This window comes from Pan troglodytes, chromosome 1 (genome assembly GCF_028858775.2).
Source record: "Pan troglodytes isolate AG18354 chromosome 1, NHGRI_mPanTro3-v2.0_pri, whole genome shotgun sequence".
NCBI lineage: Eukaryota > Metazoa > Chordata > Mammalia > Primates > Hominidae > Pan > Pan troglodytes.
Window position 1 is genome coordinate 52,779,866 of NC_072398.2, and position 12,496 is coordinate 52,792,361.

Here is a 12,496-nt window from a genome sequence, read left to right on the forward strand (position 1 = left end):
CCTGACTTACTGGATTTTGTTGCCCTGTCCATATCGCCATCTTTCTTGTAATGGTGGATACCTTGGTATCATCTGAAACAAGTTTCAATGTGAAGGCAGCACTGCACTTTAATCTGATTTTGTCACAGGTCTGTCTTTATTGGTCTGGCTGGGAAGTCTAAATTAGAGGCCTCTGATAAAGGCTCTGAAAGGGAATGTCATCTCCTGCTATTTAGGATACAGTTCACTTTTTCAATTCTGCAAGTGTTCATTTTTATACTTTTTATTAGATTTTTGATCACAAGCAAACAATGTACTACTTAAGAGAGTTCTATTCCCTTCTCTTTCTGCTTGCAAAGTGATCAGTTCTTACCTCAGATCAGCTCTCTATGTATTGCTGACTAAAATCAGCAAGGTGCTGTGAACAAACATTAGTATACTTGCCCTTTTCAACCACCTCTTCTAAACATCTCTCCATAGATAGGTGGTTTTTGCATACAGAGAGGAAAATGGGTAGTAGGGAAAAATAGCAGTTACTGTTATTGATGTATTTCTACAGTATGCATTTCTATATTCTCTAAATTTTGTGACTTTCTCTTCTATTTTTAATTAGAAAATTATTTGATAAAAATTGGCAGTTTTTGACTTGAAATTCTCCCCCCCCACCAAAAAAAATGTATCTGATAAACCTGAAAATGTACTCTCTCTCCCAGCTCACCGTCACTCTCTCCAACACTGCTTGGTCATACTATCTGATGATGTTTATGCCCATGAAAAGGATTCTTCTGATGTTCTAGAATAATGTTTCTGTAATTTCCATTCTTTCAGTGTTCTTGCTCAGCTCATCCTAGCTCAGCAACCATTCTAGGGTTGTAACTTAGATCATATCATTACCAATAAACGTCACTCCTCTGTCATCTCCAATCCTAGTGTGTCCTTCTCTGACCACCACTTCCTATCTTTGTAGTTCACTCCCTCTAATGAAGAACTTCAACTATCTTTTGACCATACAAGACCTACAATTCATTGTCCCTACCAAATCTTCACTGCCATTTACACCCATAGGTCTTGTCTTCCCTTCTTAGCCTGCTTGAATGTCATGGCACATTATTAATAACCTACATCTTCAGTTACACTTGTGACAGTGTTTATGTGGTTTGTGGGCAATAGGGAAACAACTATGAGGAAGCGGGTCAGAAAGTAAGCTGACCTAATGATTAATGCTGAATGGTGCTGCAAGCTTGTTTTATTTCATTTCTCCTCCTTCTTTCTTTTTTAATTGGTTTCATAAAATTTATAGGGATGGTTTTATTTTAATTGAATGTGTCAAGAGTGACCCAAATTATGTAATCAAGTCTTACAAGGTGGAATGCTAAAGAGTTGGAAAACATGAAAACCAATTAGGAAGTTGTTAGCCTAGAGGAAAGAACATCAGAGTTTGAATAACAGTCCACAATCCCTTAGCTGTAATTCCAAAACAAGGAATCTCTGAAACATGAAAATATTTTTGTAGTCTTGGTGGTAAAACACGAAATTATCTGAAATTATTTGGTGGTAGTTCCTGCACTGAACTGCCATGAAGCTATTTAACCCTTTATTTTTTCTACTTAGTATATTCACACATTTAGCTGCAGAAACAATGATATTTTTAGGAATAGGTAGTTCCTTGGATATGTTATATAGTGTCTGGTAGATGAAACATATTGCCTTTCTAAAATCTGAATATTTTTTAATTCTGAAATTTGATATCTGAGCCTTAAGAATTATGGATGTATTAGAAACCTGTAGTAAGTAGTGAGAATGACAATGGGAAAAAAAGAAAGAGAGGGGAATTTGATTGTATAATCCATAAACTTTGGCTATTATAATGTATTGGGAAATGAGGGGCAGTTAGAATGAAGGAATATTTTCAGTATTTTAATTCAGGCTGAGGATTAGTGGTTAGTTCTAAAAAATGTCCCAAGAGGAAGGATGGATTTGGACCTAAGAGGACAAGTCTAGATATAGAAGCAGTTCTATTTTTCAGATTGAGTTTTAGCTCTCTGTGATACATGCAAATAAAGATTATTATCCAGTTGAATATTATATCATATCTTTTTCCTTGTATTTTCCATTCATAGAAGTTAAATAGCTTTCTTAATGAAAAGAGTACTGAATTTACATTTGTTCTAACAAAGGCTTTCATGATAATTATATATTAACTTATCTATCTAAAAATGGTTATTTTCTCTGATCCAGTACTCTCTTTTTATAATAAATATTTTGCAACACTTCCTACACTATTTTGAAATGAAATTCAGAGTAAATATAACTATCTATACACATAAAGTATAAAAAGTTAGTATAATATTCTAATTCTAATATGAAAGAGAAAAAATGGAAATAATAATAAAAAGCATGTTTTTTTAATATGTAAACACTCAGGCATGAATAAACAAGAAGAGAGTGGAAAAAAAAGACACTTTTACCAATGACAAGGTGCTAGGTTTTGACTGATACATAACATATATTAATTTTTATTAATGACTCACATACAATGCTAAACATAATAAAGTAAAATTTCTCTTAATTTACACTGCAGTTGCATCCCTAGATAATTCAGTGTACAAAGGAACAGTGCATACATACTTTGTGTTTATGTGTAAAATTGCCACCATTGATGGTAGTACATATACTTATTGTTGAAAGGGCTGATAGACACTGTAAAACTTTTACCAAATGTAGAAAAAAGACACATGCAAATACAAAAATGACTATCTGAAATGTAGGAGTCTTTTGCTTCCTTCTAATTTTCTTTGATTAGTACAGTTTTTGAAACATTAGCCACTGCGGCAAAATCTTCCCACAGCCATTGCCCCCCAAACTCAGATGCACACATTTATTGAAGAAAAGGGAGGAGACCTAATTATTTTTTTTACTTTTTTAACTATTGAAGGAAAATACAATGAGATATTTTCAAAGTATAACACATCCATCACATTTTCTCACATTCCCCTACTGAAAGAAATATGGTTTGTGCACTATAGTAAGGAAAAGTTAATAATTGCATGCTACATTGCATATATGGTAATCATACCTTTCAAATTTTCTGTTACAGTTTGAAATTTTAAAAATTCTGTGTGGTAATAAATGTACACATTTTTCTCAGCTCATCTGTTCTAATTTTTGATTTGAAATTTATGGGTTCCCTATGTATTGATATCATATGATTCTACAGTAATAACATTCCGGGTTTAGCAGTTTTGTCACTCTGTTTTCACAGATTGGGCATACACACTCAAAATTATTTTGAGATAATATTGAAATGATAGTTTAAAAACACTCTTCTTTTGCAAATCTTATGTACACTTCCCTGCATTCAAAATTGTATCTAGAATCTGCTTGCCTTTCCTGCAAAGCAATAAATAATCTGGTTATGCATTTCCAAAACATTTTATGTCAATTATAATATATTGACAAGTGGGTGTGGGGAGAGAGATTATCAGTAGAAACTTGATATTTTTGTATTTTTGAGTAAATCCTGACATATATCCATAGTATATATTTTCTTCCATAAAATGTGAAAGAGAAACAATAAAAAATGAAAGCAAAATAAAAAGTAGTATGCTATCTCATGTACTAAATCATATTATAAAAACAGGGCAGAACGAAAGTCAATGTTTGTCCAGAGCATTTGCTAAACCATTTCCCATGTAACCTTTTCTTCTTTCTTCATAAATTGTATGGTGTTATGTGTTCATTTTATAGATCTAGCTCACTGACAAATTTGATCTTCTATTTCTTAATTTTGCTAAAAGTGCTACTTTTCTGCCTAAGAATATGTATTTTCTTAGAATTTTAAACCTTCTTTTTATTTTTAATACCAGCTATACTTGTTTATTTGGGAAAACAGGTTTTTGTTTTTTCCAAAATAAACACTATTTAATCACTTTTTAAAAACACGACTTCTGTAGAAAATAGAATATCTGGCATCTGAGCCCTCATTCCTGCATAACAATGCTTGGCCTGAGTAGCATCATTCTCTTTAGATGTGGCCTGCACTTTCCCATGTGCTCTCATTTCTAGCACTATTATTTTTATGTCATTGAATTTCAGCAGCCATTTATTATGTTTTCTGGTTGGACCCTATCATCTTTTGGGTTTATGACTTTTAGGAATTTGGAGTTAAAGTACAATTTTAATTTCAATTTATTTTAGCAAATTCTATTGCTTGATATTACAGTTATTTTCTTAGTATCAAATATATTTCTTCTATGCTAGGCACATATTATCTGCTAAATCTTATAATAATTACTTTCTAAAATTTATGCTGTGTCATTATGAATTTGATACATCAGTACTCTTCTAAATCAGTACTATTGTATTTTATACTATAGAATTATCAGAACAAAAGGAGACTTTATAAAGTATTTGATATATTTTAGACCACACCTCAAACCCACCTGCTAGGCATAGGAAGATTAAGCATTTTACCAAAAGTTGCCAATTTTGTTAAGACAGGGTTAAGCATTTTAGCAAAGGTTGCTAAATTTGTTGAGACAGGAGTGACACCCAAGCCAATCACTTAACCCATACTCCAGTACTCTTTCTTAGGAGATATATTTCCTGGGGATAAAATTGCACTTGTAAAAAGATCTCTAAAACAAGTATGTTTATATTGAGACTTTTACCATTTTATTCATTTTGTTTTATTTTTTACATTTTATTACTCTCCAAAGGTAAATTATTCTAATTTACCTATTTTATTTCAAACAGATCATGTTGTTTGTGAAGAAGAGTTTAAATACGCCATGTTAGCTTTAAACTGTATATGCCCAGCAACATCTACACTTATTACACTACTGGTTCATACCTCTAGAGGGCAGTAAGTATATTTTTTCTTTAAGTTAACCTTTTAAATTATATAAAAAGCAATAAGAGCAGTTATGTGATTTAAAAATATAGAAGGCCTACGTATACAGCTAGATATGTACCTATATTTGAATTTGTGTGAGTTATCTTTATCTGATAGATAAAGACATGTTAAAGAATCCAAGACATACAAAAAGTGAGTGATTTGCTGTCTTTTCTCAGTAGTCTTGAGATAGTTTGTTGCAACTTATTAATAAATTCTAAGTGCCGGCATCATTTGTTAGGCCTAGGGTTAGGACATTATTTTTATTTTAAAGATGAATACTTCTGCAGCAAATGAAACATTTAATTAAAGGATTCTCACAGTTATTAGTATAAGAACTTAAAGTCAAATTTTTCTGTTCCTGAGGTAAGTTTTATCTGAAAGCTTAATGTACACAATTGATGTCAAAATGGCAATTTTATAATAGAATAATAACAAAGTAGTTGTATAAAATTAGCTAATGCAGTATAAATCACTTTTTATATGCATTTCAAGGTTGGAGAAAGTTGTACCATTAGAACCTTTTTTATTCTTGTTTGTTTATTTTGATAGAGTTTTATGAAATACAGAAGTTGTTTTTGACTAGGATGATCAAAGAAAATATAACTAGTGAACATAGTCATTGCTCTTATTTAAAGAGACAAATGTACTTCATTTCATATCTTGTCATATTTCTAATCTTATATTTCAGACAAAATGTTGATTTTCTAAGTAAATTCCACTTACGCTAGTGGTTATGATTACTCATATTAAGTAAGTTAATTGATAATTGTTTAGGTGAAGTGTCAAATCAAATAAATCCAGAAAAAGGAAAATTCTTTTTTGAGATTTATTTATAGATGGATAAGTTGTTAATTTAAAAGTAGTAAATACTCAGTGTTATATAAATTAGATTTTACTATCTTACTTCTGACTGCCTAATTGGGATGGTAAAAGTTTCTTAGGAGCAATTTTCTCAAAGTTGTGAATAGGAATATTTCTATTCTATATACTTACAAGCCTTTAATCTGTGCAATAGGAAGGATGTAACAGGATTAGGAATGACGTTTATCTTCTTTGCAGAAAGTGTTTATCATTTTGATGCAATTAAATAAAGTACTAAAAATTATTTTAGCACCAATTAAGTGAACATTCATAGAACTCATCAAGTGTCTTCATTATTTTTCCGTAACGTCTTCGTAGAGACTCAGACAACTATAATGATGACTATCTAGGCAACTTCATTGTTGTATACATGAGTGATAAAATAAGTCCCATAAACACTATATAACACAGCTCATTACTCATGACTGAAGTTAAATTTCGTTGTGCATCTCCTAGTAAATATTATTTATTGACAAACAGTATTGCCTGGTGAAAAAGAATTATACTTCACATAAGTTAAAAAAAGATTTTAGTGATCCTTAGAATAAGACGTTTCCCAACATACTCTAATGAATTTTGCCTTATTAAAAAAGAAAGCAATGTTGTTGAAAACATTGTTATATAATTAAGGATTTCCTTTAAATAAGAGTGACTTGCAAAATTATTTTACAACTGTGTCACAGTAAATGCTATCATCCACCATAATAACTTCTTATAGTAGATTTATTGAAATAAAACTTACATACTATACAATTCACCCATTTAAAGTGTACAATTCAATATGTTAAAAGTATATTCATAGAATTATCCAACCATCACCACTAAATGATTCCAGAACCACATAAAGAAATTATCTACCCTTTAGCGTCACCCTACATTTTCCCCCCACCAATTCTTGCAGCCCTAGGCAACCACAATCTATTTCTGCTTTTATAGATTTACTGCAGCCTCCACAGTAGCTGGAACTATAGTCATGAACCACCATGCCCGGCTTTTTTTTTTTTTTTTTTTTTTTGTAGTGACGGGATTTTGCCATGTTGCCCAGGCTAGTCTCGAACTCCTGGGCTCAAGTGATCCATCTGACTTGGCCTTCCAAAGTGCTGGAATTACAGACCTGAGCCATTAGGCTCAGCTGAAATCATTTTAGTATATTTGGTAATACAGTAAATAAATGAACGTAAAGAATTTTAAATAATTTGGTTTTGCTTTAGATTCAGGGGATATATGTGCATGTTGGTTACTTGGGTGCATTGCGTAATGGTAGAGATTGGGCTTCTAGTGTACTGGTCACCCAAATGTTGAACATTGTACATAATGTTTTTCAAGGTTAATTCATATTGTAATATGCACCAGCACTTTATTCCTTTTTACAACTGAATAATATTCCATTGCATGGATATATCACATTTTATTTTTCCACTCATCAGTTGGTGGGTATTTGGGTTGCTTCTAACATTTTCACAATGCTGCTGTTAACATTTGTGAAAAGGTTTTTGTGTAACATAGGCTTTCATTTTCTTGCGTCTATATCTAGGAGTAGAATTGCTGGGTCATATGGTCACTCTGTTTAGCTTCTTTAGGAACTGTCAGAATATTTTTCCAATAGCACTTTGATTATCATCATCAATATATCAGGATGCTACTTTCTTTACATCATCAGCAATATTCGTAATTATCCGCTTTTTTTTTTATCATAACCATCCTAGTGGGTATGAAGTGGTCTCTCCAGCAACTTACCCAGTACTCTGACTAATACAATTCCCAAGGCTGATTAAAACTCTTACAATATAACATTTTCTTTTTCTATTTGTTATTATGTTAATTCCAGTTCTAGCTGATCTGTCAGTCATAAATAAATTAGATGACTTCATAGAACTGTGTAATTTATATTTTTAGAGAGTTTATTCTGTATTTTAATGCTTCTCAATTTTTTTCCTCATTTTTCAGACCCGCTCACTTTATTTACATTTGAGTGTTCTGTGCTCTTGGCAGTGGTATGTCTTATTGTTGATTAAATTAGCATTTTTATTTATTTGGCAATCTTGTCAAAAATAAGTTTATTCTCAATGAAAATAAATTTATTCTTCCACAATGGTTGAACTAGTTTACAGTCCCACCAACAGTGTAAAAGTGTTCCTATTTCTCCACATCCTCTCCAGCACCTGTTGTTTCCTGACTTTTTAATGATTGCCATTCTAACTGGTGTGAGATGGTATCTCATTGTGGTTTTGATTTGCATTTCTCTGATGGCCAGTGATGGTGAGCATTTTTTCATGTGTTTTTTGGCTGCATAAATGTCTTCTTTTGAGAAGTGTCTGTTCATGTCCTTCGCAGTGTGGCGATTCCTCAGGGATCTAGAACTAGAAATACCATTTGACCCAGCCATCCCATTACTGGGTATATACCCAAAGGATTATAAATCATGCTGCTATAAAGACACATGCACACGTATGTTTATTGTGGCATTATTCACAATAGCAAAGACTTGGAACCAACCCAAATGTCCAACAATGATAGACTGGATTAAGAAAATGTGGCACATATACACCATGGAATACTATGCAGCCATAAAAAATGATGAGTTCATGTCCTTTGTAGGGACATGGATGAAATTGGAAATCATCATTCTCAGTAAACTATCGCAGGAACAAAAAACCAAACACCGCATATTCTCACTCATAGGTGGGAATTGAACAATGAGATCACATGGACACAGGAAGGGGAACATCACATTCTGGGGACTGTTGTGGGGTGGGGGGAGGAGGGAGGGATAGCACTGGGAAATATACCTAATGCTAGATGACGAGTTAGTGGGTGCAGCACACCAGCATGGCACATGTATACGTATGTAACTAACCTGCACAATGTGCACATGTACCCTAAAACTTAAAGTATAATAATAAAAAAACAAAAAAAAAATTTATTCTTTAGAAAAAAATCACCTTTGAACATGGACTATAATGATTTCCACAAGGAAATGCTGGATTATCAGTCCAGTTTGTTAACATTCAACTGGCCCATCCTGATTACATTTCAGCTTTATCAGAATTTAAAAAATTTAGCAATTCATTTTCTTTGTCTTTCAATTTGTTTTCACAATACTTAATTAGTCCCATCCACGAGGTAATCTTTTTCACCTCAGTAATAATCAAGGGGTAAGAAAAAGAGAGAATTGATAAGAAAAATACTGCTTAGTTAGAATTCACAGAAGTTTGCCACTGATTAGATATGAGTGTAGAAAAGAGAGAGGGGGAAAAAAAGAAAATCTCCTCACTTATTGACACTGGACAGTAGAAAATATTGAAGTACATAGTTGGCAGAAGGAAAAGTGGTTTGATATTGGATGTATTTGCTTTCTGATGAAGACATAATGTGGTAGGAATTGCTGCATGCTTGGTTCCTGAGGTGGTGGATCGTGCCAGTCAGGCTCACAAATGTGAAGGAGGAAGTAGTAGGGATTTGGGAGAAATGACAATTTGAGACTATTTTCTAGGAATTTATTAATTCTAGGAAATAGAGTGAAGAAAAGGAAAGCAAATATAGTATAGCATAATAAAATAAAACTGAGATAGGATTTCTAAAAGGAACTGGATTGTTAACAATATAGATGATTCTAGATTAAGACTGAGCAAGCATTTTGGAGGCTGTTCTCTGAGGACTTCTGAAAAAACAATTTCTACAATGGGGATTTTCTTACTGTGAGAAAATATGAACAAATTAAGGAATGATAAGAAATGAAGTGTGGTTGGAGATTGCTACTTCATTAGGTTTGTTCATTAATTGAAGAAAGAAAAATAATGGAAGTCCTATTGCACAGAAATGTTAAGGAAAGCTTTTTCTATGTACACAAGTATTTATCTATTTTTGTTTGCTTTTAATGTTTAAATTTTAAGTACCACTAAAGAAAAAGAGATTGAAAACGCAGTGAGGGAGTAAAGGATGAGATCCGGAGACTGTAATGTTTCTGCATGATAAAGGGAAAATCATTTATTCCTTAGGAAGTAATGGGTGAGGCAAGTGGTGATTTACACTAATTTTATTTCTGTGGAATAAGGAATATTGCATTAGTTAAAAATGTGTTCTGCCCCATGTAACATAATATCTCACTGAAAGTAGGGGTGGTGTTTAGTTTACACCTTAAAAACTATGGGTTCAGCATCCAGAGCAGGCTATCTGACTCAGTGACATCATCAGAGCACGTTGTTCTGTTTTCTTATTCCAACATCTTTACCCTATAGTCTTTACCCTTCAGGATTCTCTTATTGTAATCATAAAATGCATTCTCTGCTTCAGGCTAGTCTTCTAGGTAAGAAGATGGAAGAATGTCAAAGGGGCAGATTATTGCCAACTGAGGCTATATTTAAGGCTTTCCATGAGTCCCACTCATTGCCTTTTAACATATAATTGGTCAGAGCCCTGTCACATGTTTCCAGACATATCTCAAGCATCCTGAAACATTAAGTATTTTAGATTTATAGCTTTTTAATAAAGAAAGGCAAGGGAAGAGTGGTTTATAAAACATTTTGGAGTAGTCAATACAGTTTCTGTCATTTTGTCACAGATTTGTGATTATCATTAAAAATTATACACAGCAAAGAAACTATGCTTTCATATTTTGCATAAAGGATATATTTCACATATTCAAATGTAGGCTTGATTCTAGTTGTATCTGTTAGTTATGTAAATATTTATAAAGTACATATACATCTACACATATATTTACATACAAACATATGCATACATTTATTTAGAATTGGATGTTTACTTTTTAAAAATCATTAGATTAAATATCATAGGAACGAAATGGTAAATCAAAGGATCTTAGAAGGGAATATATTGAATCATACAAATAACTGAGATCACCTAAGTTTTACATGTGAAGTACCACGAAGGTCATTGACAGTCATTAAAGAGAGAGCTCAAATTTGGTGATGCAATCATTCTGCTAAAATAAATATTACGTATACCTATGGTATAGTTACTACATGATTTTTTTTTATAGTTCTTTACCTGAATTTTAATGTTTCCTGTCACAAACCAAAACAAGTCATATTATTATTATTATAAAATGTATGATAAAGAAATTTATCTCAGTAAAGCAGCAGCTGAAATTATACTCTTCAGGAATCACAAATCCTAATCACAAACAAAATTCTTTCTGTTTTGTAGTAGGCATGTTGCAAATTCAGGAAGGAAATGTGGCATAGAGGAAAGAACACTGGTTTTGGCAGACAGAAATGGTCGACTCATTAACTGCCAAACCCAATTAACATTGAACCAACCTGCTCCACTTAATTTTCAATCATATTATATGGAAAGTTGAGATAATAATTTTTACCTAATCCATTTATTTATTCACTTATTTAGCAATTAGTTATTGAATATTCACTGTGTGACAGAATGATTTCAGGTGTTCTTAAAAAACCAGAAAAATCTCTGCTCTTGGGGAGTTTTTATTCTAATTGGAGAGACAAAATGAACAATAATAAACAAGTAAAATACAAGTATTTCTGCTGGCAGTAGTGCTATGGAGAAAAATTAAGTAGGGAAGGGCAATGAGCACAAGGATGTAGCAGTGGGTTTAATTTAAATGATACAGTCATTGTATGACTTCATCAAGGAGTTGGTATTTACAATGACCTGAGCAAATTAAAGTAATAATTATGCACATATCTGAGATATAAGTTTTCCAGGCAAAAGGAAAAGCAGTGACTCTGAGATGCAAGCACATCTGATGACTTGAGGAACATCAAGAAGACAAGCAAAAGCCGGGTGTGGTGGCTCACGCCTGTAATCCCAGCACTTTGGGAGGCCGAGGCAGGCAGATCATGTGGGTTCAGGCATTTGAGCCTGGCATGATCAACATGGAGAAACCCCATCTCTACTAAAAATACAAAATTAGCCTGGCATGGTGGTGCATGCCTGTAATCCCAGCTACTCTGGAGGCTGAGGCAGGAGAATCCCTTGAACCCGGGAGGCAGAGGCTGCGGTGAGCTGAGATCGTGCCATTGCACTCCAGCCTGGGCAAAAAGAGCGAAACTCTGTCTAAAAAAAATAATAATAATAATAATTAAATAAATAAGTAAATAAAGAAGACATGCATAAATAGAGCAGAGTGAAGGAAGAGAAAGGTAGTAAAAGTTGAGATCTGAAAAGAAACAATGGGCCAGGTCATGTAGCGTCTCCTAGGCCATTATAAGAATGTTGATGAACATACAAATTTGGCTGTCATGACCATATAAACCCCATTTAAAGCCTTGAAACTGGATGAAGTCAACTCACAGGATTACTTTGAAAATTATGTAGCCACACCCAACCATAGTAATTGGTCTTTAGTTGTCTCATTGGCTTTGTTAATCTATATCAGTCAGCATCTATACAAGTAAGAGTCAATCTTTTAATTTGGTGTCAAAATTGGCAGTTTGAGAGAGACAGGAGAAGACAAAACAGGATACCCAGAACCACATGTTGTATTTGTGATGGAGTAGAAGAAAAAGTCCCATGCCTTGCATGTTTGTATTTTATATCTAAATCAGAATATTCCTAAGCCTATACCAAAACATCACAATTTCATGACTATAAGAGAATAAATGTTCATAATTTTATTTAGATTTTTTTTGGAACAATGACATTAACAAACAAATAGATAACAGGATGCAAGAACAGCGACAACATGTTTTTAACCATGGCCAATCTTTTGATTCAATGCCTTAAATATTACAGAAATTAGGATTAAAGGTATTTTGAGAAAAAGGTGAT

General features: G+C 32.9%; 1 protein-coding gene across 6 annotated transcripts in view; it reads left to right on the forward strand.

Moving 5' to 3' along the window:
• KCNT2 (potassium sodium-activated channel subfamily T member 2) overlaps positions 1 to 12,496 on the forward strand; it is a 389,618-nt gene that overhangs the window by 237,415 nt on the left and 139,707 nt on the right. For all 6 annotated transcript variants that reach the window (XM_514073.6, XM_016934731.3, XM_001134868.5 and 3 more), the window contains exon 14: positions 4,735 to 4,843. In XM_514073.6, the coding sequence (XP_514073.2) occupies positions 4,735 to 4,843 (109 nt within the window). The remainder of the gene's footprint in view (positions 1 to 4,734; positions 4,844 to 12,496) is intronic.